Source organism: Mirounga angustirostris, unplaced genomic scaffold (genome assembly GCF_029215605.1).
Source record: "Mirounga angustirostris isolate CCGP_5_RB_7025 unplaced genomic scaffold, mMirAng1.0.hap1 SCAF_14, whole genome shotgun sequence".
Lineage (NCBI taxonomy): Eukaryota > Metazoa > Chordata > Mammalia > Carnivora > Phocidae > Mirounga > Mirounga angustirostris.
This window is the reverse complement of record NW_026991722.1, coordinates 65,205,227-65,227,463: the sequence shown is the minus strand read 5'-3', so window position 1 is coordinate 65,227,463 and position 22,237 is coordinate 65,205,227. Positions and strand designations below refer to the sequence as shown.

Below are 22,237 nucleotides of genomic sequence, written 5' to 3'. Positions count from 1 at the left end.
AGATGGTGGTAACGGTTGTGTACCCTGTGAGTATAATATCAAAACCATTGAATTGTATACCTTAAGTGGGTGAATTATATGGTATGCGAATTATATCTCAAAGCTATTTAAAAAGTGCATTTAGATGTATAGCAATGATCATTTCTTGGACTTCAGTTTAACAGACATTCCTGTGAGAAGCCCTTAGGGAATACCTGGCAAGGGAGAGGGAGGAATGTCTGCCCCTGCAATCTGAAAACTGATCGGTCAGAAGTCTGATAAACAATAGATGATTGTAATAATATCTGCTGTAACTGAGATACTGAAAAGAATAGTGTACAAATGTAAAGGAGAGAGGTGGGTTAGTTCTGGCTTTGAGAGGCATCAGGAAGCAGGTGGTGTCCATGCTGGTCCTTTAGAGATGGGCAGGCTTTCAGTAAGGGAGTGGCCTTGTTGGGCAAAGAGTATCATAGTAGGCAAAAGGAATAACAGAAAGGGAAGTAAGTTAAGGGATTAGTGCATAAACACTGAGGCCTGCTTTGTGTGGCTGCAGCTTTGGATGAGTAATAGGAAGTCATTGATGCTAAGCTGGAGCTGTTGGTTGGAGGTAGATCTTAGAGAACCTTCTGGAACTGTCTAAAAAAAGGCAATGGGTTCTGTTACCAGGTGGTCGGTCAGCTTATTCACTATCACTGAGTGTCTGAAACAGGGTGACCAGCGTTCTGTGAGATGTGATAAAGGGTAGCTTCCTACATTAGATACAGTTGGGTTGGACTCTGTCACCTCTTGGGATCCTACAAAGTTGGATTCATGTCTTTCATGGGGTGTAACCAGATCCTTTCCCATGGATCTGCAACTAAAAGCCAGGTGGGCACAAAAGGAATGAAGCTGCTTGTAGGAATGGCCACACTTCGTTGGCTCTTAGTGATTTTCTTGAAAAATTACAGTATTTTTATGTCTGCTAGTTCTTTTTTCTTTCTGTTTCTTAGCACAACTCTGTTACGATAGATTGCTTTTGTTTGTTTTTGGAGAAACATTCTCAATCAGTATTTTCAGTATGTAATATTTCTGGGAAAAGTTGACTCCTAACTTTTATTTGAAAATGCTCATCCTTAAGAAGAAAACAAACAGAACCAGACTACTTTGTTGTCTGTTCACTGTTTGTGAGCTTGTCTTTACCTAGGGCCATTTTATTCATGCTCACCAAAATTTACACCCACATTGATAGATCTGTGTTGTTGGCCATCTGCACAATCCATGTATTGTTTTCAAAACCCAGTATAACACAGAGATCCAGAAACACAATAGGATAATTTAGATATTTACAGCGGTACAATTCACCCACATTTTGAAATGTACATACGGGGTGTGCTTCATTCACATGGGCATAAATATTCAGGAGAGAATCTCATTGTAAAGATGAGTATGGTACGTCATCTCTGATTTGTCATGGTGAGCATGTCCCAAAGGTAGGTCAGGGTACAGTGGCAGTTTAGTTGCGTATATGAGGGTTGAGAGAGCACCAGTGAGGAAAAGGGTCTTTCTTGCTTAAGCCCTGAAATCACTGTATATCCATCACATCCTCAGTACCCTGGGGTGACCATGGTGCTTGTACCACAGAAAGATTGTAACCGGTGATCTTACCTCTTGTTATTTAGGGTTTTTTGAATTTTCAAGGAGATAGTCATGTCATTTCTTCCTTTTTCCATGGCTTCTGTTACTAAAGTATTTCTTACTCTTGAGCCCTTGGGATATCAGCTGTTATTAATGTCTTTAGACCGTTAACTTTTGACTTTTATACTAGTCAAGGTCAACAGCAATAAGATTTCTTTCTCACTTCCATAAACATGCTTTGCACTTGTTATTTGAAGCCCTGAGACAAGTAGATGGTGACCTCTTAGAACCCCTCTGGGAGCCTCTCTTGTAGACTCCTATTTTATTTCTCAGGGCCACAGAAACACAAGGATTATAGATCCTATTTGGAGATTCTGCTAGCATATTTCTAGTGGAACTACCAGGGGAATAAGGTCTCTAGAAATCCCAACTGGAGTCCCAGGGTGCTAGGATCACAGTGTTATTAGTTCGGGTTATGCCTGGGAAGGACTCTGGAAGATAGGAAATGAAACCTGACTTTGCTGGAAGTCAGTTTATGTTTCTTGTACCATATGCTACTTGTCCATACCTTCCTTTGTATGGAATTATAATGAATATTGTTTTTTTTAATTTTGTAGCCTTCATAGTTTTTAGTCAGTGCCATATAAATATGGCTAGCCTTCAATGTTGTGGTGTTTTTTGTCTGTTTTTTTTTTTTTTTTTAGATTTTATTTATTTATTTGACAGAGAGAGACATAGCCAGCTAGTTAATGCAGAACAAATAACAAAACTAGAAAAATCACCATTTTGCAACTTCCAATGAAACGATTGGTTTATACAGTATAATCCGTGGATCCTCTGCTCACTTTGCTCAGACTCTCAGACCCTAGGTGGGCTGCTGCTGCCTCCCCACATGGATTCCCTCTTCATCTCACACCTAGACTATGCCCTGATCTGGAGCTCCCTCTTACCTCCGCTTGGGTGCCTCACACCCACGCGGGCCACTGCGGTTCTCCCAACCCCACAGAGATCCTTATGTCACATGACCTCCCCCTTAAGGGCTTTTGGACTGGATTTCCTGCAGGGAGAGGATGAGGAAGAACAACTGCACATTTAGTTTTAATCTTAAAGAAATAGCTATATTGCAGCATTCAGCATGAGAGGTTATGTTGTCCTTCCTAGTGAAGGAATACTAGGAATTCCAGTTATTAATTTTTCCTTCTTCCTCAATATTGCCACTTTGGTGTAATTTTACTAATGTTGTTTAACATAAGATTTTAACCCTGGTAACTCTGTACCCTGATTTTTATTTTTTAAAAGATTATCAGTAATTCAGATATTGTGAAAAATGGTCACCACTAGAGTCTGTGCCAATTAATCCACCCCAGTTGTTGTGCTTCCTATAAACATATAAAGTAAGTCATTTATTGACCAAACATCAAGTGTCCATCATGTATGTGACATTTAGAAATAACAGGTCAGTCAAGTGCTGCCTTTTTCTAGGGACTTGATTCTCTTTTAGCTGGGGAGATAGGCATATGCACAGCTATCAATCATGGATTGTGGGATGTACTTTAATATGTGTCTAACAAAGTATTAGAGGAGTTTAGGGGCGCCGGGGTGGCTCAGTCGTTAAGCGTCTGCCTTCGGCTCAGGTCATGATCCCAGGGTCCTGGGATCGAGCCCCGCATCGGGCTCCCTGCTCCGCGGGAAGCCTGCTTCTCCCTCTCCCACTCCCCCTGCTTGTGTTCTCTCTCTCGCTGTCTCTCTCTCTCTGTCAGATAAATAAATAAAATCTTAAAAAAAAAAAAGTATTAGAGGAGTTTAGAAAAGTGAGCAGTCAGTTCTTGGGTGGAGGTGTTGTTGATTTCTGGGAAACTTCTCAGAAGGGGTAACTTTCAAGCTGGGTTTAGGGTAAGGGAATGGCATGGATAGGGCACTCAGTGGAGAGGTCATTGCATAGTTAGGTCATAAAAGCAGGTGTAGTGTGGAGTCAGTAGGAGCAGAGGTGGGCAGAGAAGATGGTGGGAGAGGAGATCGGGAAGGTAGTTTGGTGGCAGCATGTGAATAGTCTTGAAGGTTACACTTAAATAATTTGGGTTTCGGGGCACGTAGGTGGCTCAGTTGGTTAAGCATTTGATTTTTGAGACAGAAAGGTGACTTATATTTTAGAAACAACATTTAGGCAGGACTTTAGAGGATGAATTAGCTTGCAGGTGGGTAACCAAGCTAGTCTCCCTAATTCCAGACAAACTAAACTGAATCTCAATTAAGGCAGTGGCAGTTGAGATGTGGAAGCAGTCAATTCAAGAGCTGTTTTAGGAGGTTTCAGGTCTAGTTGCCACCTCTGCCCCTCACATTTGCCCAGCTAGACTTTTTAGGGCATTGCTTTGGCTTTCCTCAGGCCTTTCTGTGGTTGGCATATTTTCAGTGGCTCAGTATCACTTCAGTGGGGCCTCCTCAGAGAGTGCCTGTCCCACCACAAGCACTGTGTCCACTACCACTGTATTAGCTGTTTCTTGCTCTGTAACAAGTCACTTGAAAAGGTGTAGTGGTCTGAAACAAGAATAATCATTTATTAGCTCATAGTTTCTGTGGGTCAGGAATTTAGTCAAGGGGTAGCAGTGATGACTGGTTTCTGCTCTTATGTCTGGATCTCAGCTAGAAGATGCAAAGGTAGGGGCTGGAATCCTCTCGTGTACCTGGCAGTTGATACTGGCTGTCACCTGGAACACCCACATACAGCCCACATGTCGGTTTCCTCCTGAGGTGGGCAGAGGGTTCCAGGTATCCCAGTAGAGAGAGAGCCAGGTGGAAGTCATGTTGATTTTATGATGTAGCCTCTGAAGTCACATAGTATCGATTCTGCTATGTTCTCTTAGTTCAAGCTGTCATAAAGGTTTGCCCAGATTCAAGAGGAGGGAAGATAGATCCTACCCTCTTGATACAAGTTCAAAGACCTTAAAAGAAGAGCATGGAGGATGGGGTTATAATGATGTGTCCCTTTTTAGAAAATAAATCTGCCATAGTTATTCCACTTATCCCGTGTCTTTGTAGTTATTTAGGAATCTAATCACCCCCTCTAAAACACAGCTTCCATTTCTTTGTCCAACTCCAAGAGGAGCATGGAAACATCAGCTTCATTACATGGCCTCCCTCATATGTGAATTTCTTATATCTGGCTCTCTAAATCTATCTGGGACTTTTTTTTTTTTTTTTTTTAGATTTTATTTATTTATTTGACAGAGAGAGACACAGCAAGAGAGGGAACACAAGCAGGGGGAGTGGGAGAGGGAGAAGCAGGCTTCCTGCTGAGCAGGGAGCCTGATGTGGGACTCGATCCCAGGATCCTGGGATCATGACCTGAGCCGAAGGCAGACGCTTAACGACTGAGCCACCCAGGCGCCCTGGGACTTATTTTTTTATTCAACTAGCCGATGAAAAGCTGTGTATCAAGTCTGGACCCATCTAGTCTCTGTCACACCGGGCATGGGGGCGATGAAGGATCTTTGGCCATGGTCTGGGGTTTGTGATGGTTTTGCTCTGCTGACAAGATGCAGTATTTCTTCTCTGTACAATTCAAAATGTGGCTTTTAGGTGTCCATTTATACAACAGAGGACAGACTGAATGGTGAGCTTTGGTTGAATTTGAATCAGATGAACTGTTAGCCATAAAAAATAAGAGAAACTATGCGTCACAGATATATTGAAGAGTTCAAGCCACAGAATTAAAATGGATTGGTGGTAAGGCAACGTGGCAGGTGATAGCTCGAATGGCTTAGATGACTCGCCTCCAGATATAAGAAGAAATCATCAATAGTTGTTTCTCTGAGTTGGAAATCATGCCAAAGAGGACCGTGTTGCATGAGCCTCCTGGGCATGATTACTAGGAAGCCTTCTGCAGTTGGTGTCACTGGAATTGATAGAAAAGGCTTGAAAGAAACAAACAGGGTGCCAGGTACATTGAAAGCCTCAAGATCAGCCAGGCCAAAGTTAGAACTTACTATGATCCCGCATAAAAGCTTATAGCCATACATCAACCAGGTCCTCTGACAGGCCTATAACAATTGGAAGTGTAATGGCATCAGCAAGCAAGCCAGCTTTGAAAGGTGATGATGGTGCTTATGGTGGAAGTTAACATAGACCGAAGTTAGGAGAGGACAGTGGCCAGAGTTAGCATCAGAGCTACGGAGCAGGACCCAGGGTTTCCTCACCAGACGACTCAATACACATAGAAAATGGCCTCTGATAGAGTAACTGGCAAGCAAATATGACATTTGCTTCTTTTGAAGACACAGTAAGTTGGTGGGAATTGTGCAGCCACAGATACATAACTCTTCCTGATGAATGGTATAGTTGAAATCTGTTGCAGGACCTATGGGATCAGAGGCACTATATGGTGATGTCGGTGTCCAAGGCTAGAGGAAGACATTTGTGAGGTGGATGGGAGCTTTCTGAAGTTGAGTTGAGACACCCAACTCGGGGGTATTTAAGCAAAGATTGATGTCCATTTAAGTCCTATGAATATCTCTTAAGCGTGTCCTTTTCTTGTCTCCATTTTTATGGCCTGAGCCCAGGCTCTTACCATTTCTTAACTGAATTAGAGCAGTAAGGCTCCAAAACAGTCTGTTTTCCAGGCTGCCTTGTCCTATACTCTGGCCTGTCTTTATTAACATGTCTCTCTCTTTCTCATGTTAGTTCTCCAGATGCCAAGGAATTAAAATATCCTCCAATTGTATGAGTCTAAGTACAGTTGACCCTTGAACAACACAGGGATATGGGGCACCAACACCCGCCCCTCCCACACACAATAAAAAATCTGCATATAACTGACACCCCCCAAGTTTAATAGCCTTCTATTGGCCAGGAGCTTCAACTGACAACATCAAGTCAATTAACATATTTTGTATGTCATATGTATTACACACTGTATTCCTGCAATAATACCTAATTTAATTTTTTTGGTATTTCTAGGCTACACAGTTCATCTGCGAGTTTTTCAGATTGTTGCAAATCTCCAAAAAGTTTTCCAATATGTTTATTGGAAAAAAAATCACATGTGAGCAGACTTGCATAGTTTAAACCCATGTTCTTCAAGAGTCAACTGTATATTATAGCTAAATTTTATATGTGTTGGAGTCTGGAGTAGCACCAAAGTATTGGATAGCCAGCAGGTACTTTTGTGAGTCAGGAGAAATTAGAAGCTGGATATTTAGCTAAAAAAAATCATCTTTGGGGCACCTGAGTGGCTCAGTCGGTTGGGTGTCTGCCTTTGGCTCGGGTCATGATCCCAGGGTCCCGGGATAGAGCCCTGCATCGGGCTCCCTGCTCAGTGGAGAGCCTGCTTCTCCCTCTTCCTCTGCTGTTCCCCCTGCTTGTGCGCTCTGTCTCTGTTAAATAAATAAAACCTTAAAAAATAAATTCATCTTCAGTATATGAAACCTCTTGTAAGGCTTTGAGAGTGGATTTGACTACATGGAAGAGAAGGAAGTGGGAAGAATCTTTGGAGGTACCTGCATTTGTGGAACAGGTGGAAGAATGGCAGGAAGTGAAATCTGAGAAACAAGGCAAGTGCAGGTCAAGGACCTGATCTAGCAGTGTTGATCGTCAGGGGGCTAGCAGGAGTAGGCCCAAGAAATGACCCTGGGCAGTTTCTGGTGACTTCATTCTTACCCAGAACAGTTTTTGTCAAGTGACCTAGGCAAGATTTCTGTGGGATAAGCAGATAATGAAAGATGAGGATGCCTCTTAACAGACTCCTCCAGCCTGTTTCTCGTCTCCAGCATGTTGGATGGTCATCACTGCCTTCCAGGTTGTTGTAAGGATTATATAAGAATGAGTATATAGAATTCCCAGCGAAGCTTCTGCCACATAGAAATGGCAGCAACTGCTCATCATCATCATTATTGCTATTATCTTTTTTATTTTTATGATGTTTTGATATTAATTTTATTAGAGTCTCTCTAAGGTGTCCCATTTTTTTCTCTCTTAGATCTGTGACTTTGGCTTGGCCCGTGTTGCAGATCCAGACCATGATCACACAGGGTTCCTGACAGAGTATGTAGCCACACGTTGGTACAGGGCTCCGGAAATTATGTTGAATTCCAAGGTAAGGATCAGAGGTTTGCATAAAAAGAAAACCAAGAAGCGAAAGAACTTTGGATGTGTGGTGCAGTAAACCTCCCTCTCAGTAAGCCTGTGTCTACTAGGTTGAGGCTTGACCTGTCTGGCCAGAACGAAGCTGCTGTCTTAATCTCCAGTTCAGCATCGACCTTCTGGGCCCTGGGATTTGGCCTCTCTACCTCTGCTGGAGTAGTGCTGATTTGTTGTAGGGGGGGACGTGTCTATCTGGTTGCTGTTAACAATCAATTGTCTGTGTCCTAGCCCTTGGTCAACTTTCCTGAAGTCCTGCCTATGGCAGCTTTTACACCTGCTGCTGCCACAGCTGAGTACAGGCTGGGTTTGTTAGAGGTTATCCGATAGTGCATATTTTTTCTGAAGGTGCACCAGTGCTGTTAATAAAGGTCAGATTTATCTGGTAGTGAAGAATGTCTCTTCAGCAAAATTACACCGTAGTTTGAAGAAAACGTAGGTGTGACAATAAAAAATTTAAAAAACAAAACAAAACGTAGCTGTGGAAAGAATAGGAACTACTATGGATTCTTTCAAAATTATATGGTAGTCCTGCTTCCATATGCACCTCTTCATCTCAGAGTGTCTGTGGAGAGTGCGTACAGGTGGGAGGCAAACATTTCTAACAATATCTCTGTCTTGGTTGTAAGAAATGATTGAATAAATTTATAAAAGCAAGAAAAAATGAAGTATGATATCTTTGTTAGGTTTATGAGCCAGGTGGCAATCATTGAGGACTGCTGTGGAGATTGAGATTCAGTATTTTTAATATATCATTTGCAAATAGTATTGAATGAAGTGCCAGATTTAAGAAAGTAAGTGGACCCAACATACTTCTATATCTAATATCTCAAAATTAGGAGATTTTGAACTTAATTCCATCTCTTGGTTTGCAAACTACCCCCAGTACAAGGTGGGCAAAGAAAACCTGAAGAGGCAGACCACTCCAGGTTGGTAGTGGCAGTCTTAATATGTAAGGGAACTTATTACAAGGCTTGTCTTGGGCAGCCACAAGGTGAGTAAATCTTGGTACTCATCTGCCAAGCCTTAAAAGTTTATATAGAAGCCTTAACTGGGCTCAGTCAGATATACTGCCCAGATGGTCTCAGAAACATCTATTCTTTCAAGGCTACATCCTTGAAAATGGCTCCTGCTGCGGGAACGCTGGGCAGAGCACGTATTCCAGGGTAGAGGAGGGGGTGAGGAGCTTCCTGTTGCCGGGGTCCAGCTCAGGGATCAGCTGGGAGTCATGGCATTATGATGACCTTCTTCAACACCATCTGTTGTTAATGTAATGTTAAGATACATGAAGAAAAGCAATAAAAGTAGGCATTGGGCCTTGTGTCTCAGATCTAGGAACCAGAAATCGACCCAAGAAGCTTTAAGGGAATTAGTGAGCCCATGGGCTTCACTCTCTTCCTCCATCCTTTATAAATAGAAGGGCTTGAGATAAACACTAAGTTGCTTTGTGAGGAAATGGAATTTGTTTAAAGCAGTTAGTTATTCTTGATATACATTTGTTCAGTTTAGTTATAAAAGTAAAATTGCATTAAAATAAATTCCATTATAAAGAAGGATGTAGTGTAACAGATGTTTCAGAGAAGAAAATGCCATGTTGATTCTCATAATTCTGTATTACACATAATCCCAAATAGTAGGTTCTTTCTTTGGACTGGCCATGTGACAGCCATTCCAAACCAGAAGCATTTGCGCGCACACGTGTGTGTGTGTGTGCACGCGCGCTCGTGTGCGCACTCTGCCTGCCGGTTATAAAGGAGAGCTGACAGTGCTTTTTATCCTGGTGCCTTGGTGGCCCTGCAGCCTCCATCCCAACTTGAGATGACTCCACTGTCTTCACCCTCTGGAGGGGAAATAACTAAACAGGATGGCCTCTGTGTTCTACAAGGTGCCCAGCACTTCTTGCTTGTAGAGTTAACTGTAATAACTGAGCGCGAATTCTTTTTATTTACAGCACCTCTAGCCTGAGAATGTTACTTCTAGGACCATGTTCATTTTTTTCTTTTTATTTATTTATAACATTTTCAAACCCATAAAGAATTGAGAGTACAGTGAACACCCTTACACCCCTTCCCTGGGTTTACCAGCTATTAACACCTTACTACTCTTTCCCTGGCTATCTCTGCCTGCCTCTCTGCCTTCTTCTCTCTTCCCTTTGGTCAAACCTTCTGACACTTCACCAACATAAACTGACTTTACTTGTAGACGCTTTGGGCCATACTAATATTCATTAAAGGCAGAGGGGTGTTTTTTCCCCACAGCCATAGTACCCTTAGCACACTGAGACAATCAGCATTAATTTAGTGACATCCCAGTTATCCCACCCAAAAGTATTTTACAACTGTTTCTGTTTTATTTTCAGTCTATGATCTAATTCACGTTTCATGCATTGTGCTCACTCTAGAATAGTCCTCCCGCCCTTCCTGTCTTCTTCATGACATTGAATACTTTGCAGAGTACAGATTGGTTCCTTATGATTAGATTTAGGTCATACTTTTCTGGCAAGAACCCCATGGATTCTTGGAACTCATGTATATGGAGCTTCTGTTTCCCAGCAGTCTTACCCTGGTGGTTTACCGCTTGATGACCCCTTGCCTCTATCATTATATTGGGGGTTGCAAAATGGTGATTTCCAAATGTATTATTCTTTCTACATTAATTCACTGCCATTCTTATATAAAGAGCTTTCCATTTTTTTCTTTCTCTTCTTGTCTCCCACCTTTTTTTTTTTTTTTTAATTTAGTCATTTTAGAGAGAGAGTGTGCACAAGCAGGGGGGCGGGCAGAGGGAGAGAGGAAGCCGACTCACCACTGAGTGGGGAGCCCAGTGCAGGGCTTAATCTCATGACCCCAAGATCACAACCTGAGCCAAAACCAGGAGTCCGACACTTAACTGACTGCACCACCCAGGCACCCCTCCCACCTTTGTTTTTAAAAACATTATTATGGACTCATGAAATACGTGCTGTCCATTATCATGTTTTTATTTTTATACTCATATTGTCCCCATTTTGGCTAGAGTGCTGTGTGTGTATTTGTAACATTTTATTTTCATAGAATTTTCAGCTTGCAAGAAAAGTATAAGGCAGTGGTTCTCAAATATTTGAGCCCCAAGATTCCTTCACTCTCTTAAAAAGATTCAGAGAGGGGCACCTGGGTGGCTCAGTCGTTAAAGCGTCTGCCTTCAGCTCAGGTCATGGTCTGAGGGTCCTGGGATTGAGTCCCACATTGGTCTCCCTGCTCGGGGGGAAGCCTGCTTCTCCGTCTCCCACTCCCCCCTGCTTGTGTTCCCTCTCTCACTGTGTCTCTCTCTGTCAAATAAATAAAATCTAAAAAAAAAAAGTATCAAAGATTAGGGGTTCCTGGGTGGCTCAGTAGGTTAAGCGTCTGACTCTTGGTTTCGGCTCAGGTCATGATCCTGAGGGTCATGGGATCAAGCCCCGTATCAGGCTCTGCACTCAACGTGGAGTCTGCTTGGGGCTCTCTCTGTCCCTCTGCCCCTCCTCCCTGTTCACTCACACAGACTTTCTCTAAGATAAATAAATATATCTTTAAAAAAAAAGAAAAAGTATCAAAGACCCTAAGCAAGATTGTTTATGTGGGGTTATATCCATCAGTATTTACTATATGGAAATTAACACTGAAATTTTTAAAAAGTATTAATATCTAAATAACAGTAATAAAGGTACTGCTTGTTAACATAAGTATTTTTCATAAAAAAGTATGTTTACTTTCCACAACAAAAACATTTTAGTTAGAAGAGTGACATTGTTTTCGTTTTTCAAATTTCATGGGGCCTAATAGACTGTTGCTGGACTCTCGCCTAGTTCTGCACTCAGTCTGTCCAGTAGGTTGTTTGGGTTTAAATCCATGAAGAAGAGTCTTCACATAGATACATAATTGGGAAAGGGAGTATGTTAGTAGTCTTTTCAGCTACTTGTGACTATTCCTTTTTAATATTATGGTGAAGCTCAACAAAATGAAAGATTCATTGTGGAATCTGAAACCATGCCACTGAACTTTTTGTACAGTCTTATTAAAACCCATTGGTCTACCTTACATTCACTGATGCTTGGTTTTATAATATTTATAATATAATACTGGTTCACTGAGTTAAGCAGATCTTCTAGATATTGTTATATTTCCTGTACAGTATTGTCACATGTGTATAGCCTCTGGAAAAATCTCTTGTGCACTTGTGAGAGAATGAATGAAAAGGAAAACACCTTAGTAGTACAAAAGTAGTGTCACCCCTCAGATCCTTAGAGGGAAGCCACCGGGGCTCTGGACCACCTGGGAGAAATGCTGGCTAGAACTTCACTTCAGATTCAGACTCACCAGTTCTTTATCCTTTGTCTTGTTCGTTGTATCATTCTCTCTGTATACATGTGTAGATTTTTTTCCCTCTGAATCATCTGAGAGTAAATTGTAGTTGTGCCCCTTTACCCCTAAGCATTTCAGCATGTATTTCCTTAGAACAGTGTTTCTCATGTTCCTGAGGACATCTGGCAGTGTTTGGAGACATATTTGGTTCTCACAACGGGGAGAGGAATGCTACCTACTGGCATGAAGTAGTTAGAGGTCAGAGATGATGTTAAACGTCCTACGGCACACAGGAAAGGCTTATCCAGCCCAAAATGTCAGCAGTGCCAAGGTTGAGAAACCCTGCCATAGAAGAAGGATAGTCCCTAATATGACCATGGTGTAGTAATCAAAAGTGAGAAATTAGGGCGCCTGGGTGGCTTAGTCGTTAAGTGTCTGCCTTCGGCTCAGGTCGTGATTCTCGGGCTCCCTGCTCAGCAGGGAGTCTGCTTCTCCCTCTGACCCTCCTCCCTCTCATGCTCTCTGTCTCTCATTCTCTCTCTTGCAAATAAATAAAATCTTAAAAAAAAAAGTGAGAAATTAAAAAGAAAAAAAAAAGGTGGGAAATATAACACAGATCCAATATTTCATGTATTATTTATATTTGGATTTTGGATATTGTCCCAGTAATCTTTATAGCTTTTCTCCCCCCTACTCCAGGCTCACACATTGTGTTGTTTCTATAGTCTCTTTCAGTCTGAAATAATTCCTCGGCCTTTCTTGACCTTGATCCTTTGGAAGGGTACAGGTGGCTGTTTTGTAGAATGCACCTCAATTTTGTGTCATGTATTCTGGGCATGAGTACCACAGAAACAATATTTTGTTCTCAGTGTATTGTATCAGGAGGCATAGATAGTTTATGTCCACATTGGTGAAATTCATGTTATTTTGGTTAAATGGTGTCCTCTGGTTCTTCACTATGTAATGGTGATAATTATTAGGTGATTAGGAATTTGTGGGAAAATACCTTAAGATTGTGTAAGTTATCTTCTTCATCATACTTTCAATCACTACTTTTACCATCCATTGATGATTTTGTAGCTCTATCGTTCCTTCATGGTTATCTTATTCAGTGGCTTCAGTTCCATAGCTAACATTCTGTATTTGATGTTCAAATTGTCCCAGGTTTTCTAATGGGAGCCGCTGTAACATATCCCCACTAATGTTGAGCACTTCCTTACTTTGTGGCACTAGACACTCTAGGCTTACCTCATAATATGTTCCCTGTCCCAGACTTGGAGCAGCCATTTCTCCAGGGAGCCCTGGTTCCTTTTAGTTATTTTGTGTTTTATTCATTTATTTATTTATTTATTAAGATTTTATTTATTTGACAGAGAGAGACACAGCGAGAGAGGGAGCAGAAGCAGGGGGAATAGGAGGGAGAAGCAGGCTTCCCGCCGAGCAGGGAGCCCAACATGGGGCTTGAACCCAGGACCCTGGGATCATGACCTGAGCCGAAGGCAGATGCTTAATGACTGAGCCACCCAGGCGCCCCTGTGTGTGTGTTTTAAATGTTCCTCTTTTTCTTTTTTTTAAAGATTTTATTTATTTATTTGACAGAGAGAGAGATAGCGAGAGCAGGAACACAAGCAGGGGGAGTGGGAGAGGGAGAAGCAGGCTCACCGCCAAGCAGGGAGCCTGATGTGGGACTCGATCCCAGAACTCTGGGATCATGACCTGAGCCGAAGGCAGACGCTTAACGACTGAGCCGCCCAGGTGCCCTAAATGTTCCTCTTTATTTAGTTTTGGCTCAAAGCAAAAGCTATTTTGGATTACAAGAATTTGGGGAATAATTATCTTGAAATTCAACCCCAGTTTATCATAGCTGCAGATCTATTCATTCTGTGTTCTGTGTTGATTTTTCACTGTGTTTCTCTAAACTTTAATATTTGGCTGAAGTTAAAAAAAATATATATATATATTTGGCTGAAGTTTTTTTCTCTGTTCATTTATCACTATACCTAGCATTTTCCATAAAATTCAACTTACACTCCTTGGAGAGCTATCTTTTTTTACACTATTGTACGATTTAGATAATTATTCCAAGTCTTTTCACAGAATTCCTTTAAAAGAAAAATTATATCTGAAAATTGAATAGAAAAAGAAGACAAGAAATACAGATTGGTAAAATATGATGGAACCAGCACACAATACCCCCGTCCTCCCCCTCCGCTAGAGATGATGGGTTTTCAGCCTGACTTTTTTGAACATGATTTGCAGGATGGATAAAGATATTCTGGAAGTATAGCAGTGCCTCTTTTTTTGAGTTGGTTTCTAGGTTTTCAAAATGAATAAATAGGCCACAGATGTCCTAAAGCAAGGGCTGTTAATGTTTTTTCCTTTTTCCAGCTTCAGCTTATAAGGATGCTTTCTTTCAAATCAAAGGAATGAAGTATACTTTGGAAATTCTCATTTATTAATAAGCTAATCAACTTTGAAGAGAAATAAAATTACGTAATATTGGTTGTCCAACAACTTATAAGAAAGCCAAATTATTATGTGTATCTGCACACTCTCTTTTATTTCTGAATTATAGAGCCAAAGGAGAAGGTAAAATTCCTGTCAGCCATGTAACTGTCCTGTAGGAGGATCTTACTGTTTCCGGTAACATTACATACCATTCTCAGTCTTTTCTCCCTTCCCACTACAGGGCTATACCAAGTCCATTGATATTTGGTCTGTAGGCTGCATTCTGGCAGAGATGCTGTCCAACAGGCCCATCTTCCCGGGGAAGCATTATCTCGACCAGCTGAACCACATTCTGGGTAAGGTTACCGAACATTTTAGGGGCTAGATTTACTCAGTTCACCTGCCACAGTTTACATAAGAGTCACTTCATGAAACTAGAGTAGTTCTGACAACTCCTTAACCTATGAGTTTGTAATCTTGCTTGATTCCAAATATTAAGGATCCTTGTAAAAACTTTTAAGAAAGGTAAGCATGGGGAGATGGTGAGAAAACAATTATCAGGGCCCATTGTGCCCTGCAGCCAAAAGGTCAGTCTACCTGGGTCTGGATAATTAACAGCTAATTATTTTATGTTGTAGGTATTCTTGGATCCCCATCACAGGAAGACCTGAACTGTATAATAAATTTAAAAGCTAGAAACTACTTGCTTTCTCTTCCACACAAAAATAAGGTGCCATGGAACAGGCTGTTCCCGAATGCTGACTCTAAAGGTAAATATTTTAGTTGTTGATTATTTTTCTTAGACTTAGGTTTTTGTTTGTTTGTTATATTGGTTAAATCATTAGGTCCCTAGCCTGAAAAGTTAGTCTGTGGCAATTGGGTAATACCTTATTTAGTACTCACTCTGTTGCTTTCTTCCCTTTTATTTATGAGCAGGGGCAGTAGGGTATGGGAATCTGGGAATGATTGTGTAGTTTTCCACCTTTGCTTTTTATTTTTAATTTATTTTTATTTTATTCTTTTTTTTAAAGACTTTTATTTATTGGGGCACCTGGGTGGCTCAGTCGTTAAGCATCTGCCTTCTGCTCAGGTCATGATCCCAGGGTCCTGGGATCAAGCCCCTCATCGGGCTCCCTGCTCAGCGGGAAGCCTGTTTCTCCCTCTCCCCCACTTGGGTTCCCTCTCTCGTTGTGTCTCATTCTGTCAAATAAATAAATAAAATCTTTAAAAAAAATAGACTTTATTTATTTGAGAGAGAGAGAGAGAGAGGGCGCATGAGTGTGGGGGAGGGGAGCAGAAGGAGAGGGACAAGCAGACTCCAAAAGAGCATGAAGCCTGACGCGGGGCTCGATCCCACAACTCTGACATTGTGACCTGAGCCAAAATCAAAAGTCGGACACTTAATCAACTGAGCCACCCAGGCATCCCTTATTTTATTCTTTTTTAAAGTATGCTCTACACCCAACATGGGGCACGAACTTAACCATCTCAAGATGAAGGGTCACATGCTCTACCCATTGAGCCAGGCAGATGCCCCTCTTTGCTCCTTTCAAAAAAGTTTTTTTTTTTAATGTTTTATTTATTTATTCATGAGAGTCAGAGAGAGAGGCAGAGGCAGAGGGAGAAGCAGGCTCCCCGCCTAGCAGGAAGCCCAATGTGGGACTCGATCCCAGTACCCTGGGATCATGACCTGAGCCGAAAGCAGACGCTTAACCATCTGAGCCACCCAGGCACCCTTTTTTTTTTTTTTAATTATAGTTGACATACAATAAAAAATTAGTTTCAGGTATACAGCATTAGTGATTCCATAATTACATACATTATTAAATGCTCACCATGATAAGTGCATTACAATATTACTGACTATATTCCCTATGCTGTGCTTTTTGTCCCTGTGACTTATTTATTTTTAGAATGGGAAGTTTGTACCTCTTAATCCTCTTCACCCATTTTGCCCACCCCTCAAGCCGCCTCCTCATTGCTACTTCTTAACTTGGATTAAGTTCACATTTTTAGGAATCAGAAAATTTGGGAGTCTGCAAAACAAATTGTACTTTTTTCATCTTGTAATTGAATAATTTTTCAAGTCAAGTTTTTTCAAAGAATAACTTAGAATAAAATTTACCCTTTTTAGTTCTGTGGGTCTTTGACTTTTAACAAATATATGTAGTTACCTAACTGCCACCAAAATCAATATATGGAGTATTTTCATCACCCCCAAAAGTTGACTTGTGCCCTTTGTACTCATTTCTCTTCTTTAGTCCCTGATTTCATTTCTCTCTGTTACAGTTTGCCTTTTCCAGAATGTCCTAGAGTTATAATTATGTAGTATGTGGCCTCTTATGTCTGGATTCTTCCACTCAGCATAATGCATTTGAGAGTTACCAATTTCTTTCCTCCCTTCCCTTCCCTCCCCTCCCCTCCCCTTCCTCCCCCCTTCTTATCCTTTCCCTCCCCTCCCCTCCCCTTCCTCCCCCCTTCTCATCCCTTCCCTTCCCCTCCCCTCGAGAGAGTGCACACGTGAGCATGCAAGTAGGGCAGGGAGGGGCAGAGGGAGAGAGAGAATCTTAAGCAGGCTCCATGAGCCTGATGCGGGGCTCCATCTCAACGACCCTGAGATCATGACCTGACCCGAAATCAAGAGTCGGACTCTTAACTGACTGAGCCACCCAGGCACCCCAAAAGTTATTAGTATTATTGTTTGTATCAGTCTCTTCAACAAATGGTGCAGGAACAATTAGACATCTATATCCCCCTCCCCAAATAAAAACCTAAAAATGGAACATAGGCCTAAATATAAGGCCTAAAACTATTAAGCTTTGAGAAGAAAACAGAACAAAATCTTCATGACTCTAGGTTAGACAAAGATTTCTTAGATAAATTACCAAGAGCCCTCATCTATAAGAGAAAAAGGTGATGGATTTCATTTTACTCTTTTATATTTTAAGTTAACTTTGTTTAATAATTATGTTATCCATTAGGCCTATTTAGCATGTATCTGTTAAATATATTAGGTGGTTGGTTTTTTTGTTTTTTAATAGGTGGCTGTTTTTAAAGACTTTATACTATTACAGAATTGTGGTAGGCAGAGTAATGACCCCATCCCCAAAGATGTCCACATCCTGATCGCGAGGATCTGTGAATATGTTAGGTGACATGGCAAAGAGGAATTAAGGTTGCAGATGGAATTAAGGTTGCTTTCGCCTGATTTTATTTTATTTTATTTTATTTATTATTATTATTTTTTTTAAAGATTTATTTATTTGAGAGAGCGAGAATGAGAGAGAGTACATGAGAGGGGGGAGGGTCAGAGGGAGAAGCAGGCTCCTCGCTGAGCAGGGAGCCCGATGCGGGACTTGATCCTGGAACTCCAGGATCATGACCTGAGCCGAAGGCAGTTGCTTAACCAACTGAGCCACCCAGGCGCCCTCGCCTGATTTTAAGAAGGAGGAGATTGTCGTGGATTATCTCAAGTGGGCCCAGTATAATCACAGGGGTCCTTGAAAGTGGAAGAAGAAATCAGAATGGGAAACCAGAGAGAGAGCAGCTTGCCAGCACCTTGGTGCTTGTTCTTCCACAGCTTTCTTTATCTTCATACATATCCCTATTTTTACCTAAAATTTCCTTTCTATAAATAATTATTATATAAGCTAACATTTTTGGTAAAAATTCAAAAGTTTTAGGAATATTCAACTAAAAAGGTGAAATTCTTTTATAATTATTCCCTAAAGGTCACTATTAATAGAATTGTATCTGAGTGTCTTTCCATGTTAATACATAGATCTGGCTTTTCTTTAATGATTTTAAAACATTTCATCCAGGGGTGCCTGGCTGGCTCAGTCGGTAGAGCATGTGACTCTTAACCTCAGGGCGGTGAGTTCAAGCACCAAGTTAAGCATGGAGCCTACTTAAAAACAACAACATGTCATCCAGTCTTCTTTTGGAAATTCAGCTTTTTCTAACTTTTGCTCTTATGTCTGTATATGTTTACTTTAATAACTGTCAGCTTCGATGTTGAATTTGTTTTATGTACTGATCTGAGTCAAGGTTCAGAAACATTTGGTTGTTTAAAATTAAATTCATTTTGATGTTGGAGGAACTATCTTTTAAAATATTTGATACAGGGGCGCCTGGGTGGCTCAGTCGTTAAGCGTCTGCCTTCGGCTCAGGTCATGGTCCCAGGATCCTGGGATCGAGCCCCGCATAGGCTCCTTGCTCCGCGGGAAACCTGCTTCTCCCTCTCCCACTCCCCCCACTTGTGTTCACTCTCTCGCTGTGTCTCTCTGTGTCAAATAAATAAATAAAATCTTAAAAAAAAATCTTTGATATAAAGGTATAGTGTGTTATCATGGGAGACAGTTTGAAAGTATAGAAAGAGTAGGTAAAAGAAACACCCTTAATTACCAGAATCCCAAAGTAATCTTTAACGTTTGCTATTCCAAGGTGCGCACAGCTTTTACCTATTTAGTTACAATTCTGTAATTACACAATGCATTATAATTGTAAGATTTTAAAAAATTATACCTTCATTTGCATTGCATAGGTTACTGATTAGATTGGTTTGTATTCTGTGTTGTCCCAAGCATGTCACCTAAATCTTACTTTCTAAGTTGCCTTTTTAATACATAACAAAACTGCATAATTAAGACTTTAGAATAAAAAGACCTCCAGGCTTCCCTCCTGTTTGTTTCCTCACTCTTTTTTATTGTTAGCTGTGATTTGTATCAAATTATTTGAGACTTTTAGTTAGCTTATTGTCCTTAGGTTAAAGCTATGGACTTTGAGATTGGTTCATTTAGATAATAATTAACATTACTAAAATCCAGGAAGTTAATTTTGAAATGTAGGCCTTGGATGAAAATAATGAAGCAGGGAGGGGTTATAAAATAGAATAGAATAAAAAAAGTGGAAAAATGGGAGTTGGTAGTGCTGGAGTGAGCAATATAGCATCATGTGTTAGAAACACGGTTTCTAACAGAAACAGAGTTTCCATTCATAGCCAGCCACTTACTAGCTGTGTGAACTTTAAACAAACTACTTAACCTCTCTGGGACTCAGTTTTCCCATTTATTTATTTAATTTTTTTTTTTTTTAAAGATTTCGGTCTTTATATTAGCGTGCGTGCCGGGAGAGGGGCAGAGTGAGAGGGAGAGAATCTCAAGCTGAGATTCAAGCTGAGAATCTCTGACCTGAGCTCAGAGTCTGAGGCAGGGCTCAATCCCAGAACCCCGAGATCCATGACCTGAGCTGAAATCAAGAGTCAGAGACTTAACCAACTGAGCCACCCCTCCTATTTTACAAAATAGAGTTAGTAATAGTACTTGCATCACAGGGTCATATGAAAGTTCAGACCACTGGAATTTGTAGGTCTAGATTCTGAGATCTTAAGACTGATTTTTTTTTCATTTATATATCTTGGAGATCTTTCTGTATCCCTGGTTACAAAGAGTGCTACGTATTACTCCCGTGTATGGATGACTCATAGTGTCTTTAACCAGTCTCATATTGGGCATTGAAGTTCACTTCAGTTATCTGTTGCTGTGTAACTACTCCACAGTCGGGCCTTAAAATGACCACCATGTATTTGTTCATAAGTCCATTGGCCTGGGTGCATCTAAGTGGGTCTGCTCAGCTTGCCTCAAGTTGCATGGTCTGAGGTGGCCTCACCACATCTTACAGTTGCTTCTGCTTTGTGCCATTGCCTATCATCTTACAGTAGACCCAACTGGGCTTCTTCTAATGGCAGAAATATTCCAAAAGAGAAAGAGCAGAAACTGCAAGGTCTCAGAATAGCAGTACACTGGGGTGCCTGGGTGGCTCAGTTGGTTAAGCGACTGCCTTCGGCTCAGGTCATGATCCTGGAGTCCCTGGATCGAGTCCCACATCGGGCTCCCTGCTCGGCAGGGAGTCTGCTTCTCCCTCTGACCCTCCCCCGTCTCATGTGCTCTCATTCTCTCTCTCTCAAATAAATAAATAAAATCTTTTAAAAAAATAAAAATAAAAAAATAGCAGTATACTTCTGCCACAGTTTGTTGGTCAAAGCAAATTACAAGGTCATCCCAGATTCAAGTGGTGGAGAAATAAATCCACCCATTGATGGGAGGAGTTGCAAAGAATTTGTGGCCATATTTAATCTGCCACCAGGTTGTTTCTAGTTTTTTACTATAACATGCATGAATTCATTTATTTAATAAATAGATCTGAGTGTTCTGTGCCATCAGGGTTCCAAGGCCTGGATTTAGAACAGCAATAAAACTGATTACCTGCCTGCAGGGAGCTAATAGTCTGGGTTTGTGCAAAAATGACATAAATAGAGGGGCACCTGGGTGGCTCAGATGGTTAAGCATCTGCCTTCGGCTTAGGTCATGATCCCAGGGTCCTGGGATTGAGCCCCGCATCGGGCTCCTGGCTCAGTGGGGAGCCTGCTTCTCCCTCTCCCTCTGCCTCTCCCCCTGCTCATGCTCTCTCCCTCTATCTCTATCTCTATCTCTGTGTCTCAAATGAATAAATAAAAAAAAAAATCTTTAATAAAAAAATGACATAAATAGGTGAATGGGAGACTTCAGGGAACTCACAACACTGAAACTTTCAAACTGAAACATTGGCACTTTTAAGTCCGGTTAATGATAGTTTACAAAAAAGGAAGTGTAAATATCTCAAATATTAGGAAAAGGTACTCTTTTTTTTTTTTTAAGATTTTATTTATTTATTTGTCAGAGGGGGAGAGAGAGAGAGAGCGTGCAAGCGGGCAGAGGGCAGGCAGAGGGAGAAGCAGGCTCCCCACTGAGGAAGGAGCCTGATGCAGGACTCGATCCCAGGACCCTGGGATCATGACCTGAGCCGAAGGCAGACACTTAACTGACTGAGCCACCCAGGCGTCCTGGTACTCATTTTTATTATATGAGATATGAACATGGAAAGATCAGTAATTCCTTTTTTTTTTTTTTTTACTCAGTAGAAAGCATCAAAAGTTTGATGACCCACCATATGGTCAAGGCTGTGGGGAAAACGGATGTTTTCAGAGACAGCTGATAGCATGTAAATTGGTTGAGCCTCTCTGGAGGGCAGTTTGGCAGTTTGTCACATCTTTTGTTCCAGCAATTTTGGGTATTGAACTTTTGGATCTGCCAACCAAATGGGGGAGAAGTGGCATTTTAATTTGTTTTTCTTTTTCTTTTTTTAAGATTTTATTTATTCATTCGAGATGCAGAGATAGAGAGAGCATGAGCAAGGGGAGAGGCAGAGGGAGAGGCAGGCTCCCCGCTGAGCCAGGAGCCAGACGTGGGGCTTGATCCCAGGACCCTGGGATCATGACCCGAGCCAAAGGCAGACGCTTAATCATCTGAACCACCCAGGCACCCCTTAATTTGTTTTTCTTTAATTAGACTGAGATGGCACACCTGGCATGCAACTCTTGATCTCAGTCAGGGTCATGAGTTCAAGTCCCACGTTGGGCGTAGAGCTTACTTTAAAAAAAAAAAAAAAAAAAAGCCTGAGATTGAATATTTTTCACATATTTGGTAGAAATTTCTTATTGCTGAGTCCTTTGAACAGTAGTATCGTAGATTTTTCTTCAAAGGAGTCTAGTTTAGGATTCTCTCCAAAATTACTCCAGTGAGGGGGAAGAAATGATTATTATTCAACAGATGGTACTGGGCTAGTTGAATAACTATTTGGAAGAAAATCAATTTAAATCATTACTCATACTTGAAAGTGAATTCCAGAAGAATTGATAATTTAATACA

General features: G+C 41.2%; 1 protein-coding gene across 1 annotated transcript in view; it reads left to right on the top strand.

Annotated features, from left to right (window-relative positions):
- MAPK1 (mitogen-activated protein kinase 1) overlaps nucleotides 1-22,237 on the top strand; it is a 107,670-nt gene that overhangs the window by 67,249 nt on the left and 18,184 nt on the right. Inside the window, exons 4-6 of the mRNA XM_045887193.2 lie at nucleotides 7,565-7,681; nucleotides 14,734-14,848; nucleotides 15,131-15,262. Coding sequence (XP_045743149.1) covers nucleotides 7,565-7,681; nucleotides 14,734-14,848; nucleotides 15,131-15,262 — 364 coding nt within the window. The remainder of the gene's footprint in view (nucleotides 1-7,564; nucleotides 7,682-14,733; nucleotides 14,849-15,130; nucleotides 15,263-22,237) is intronic.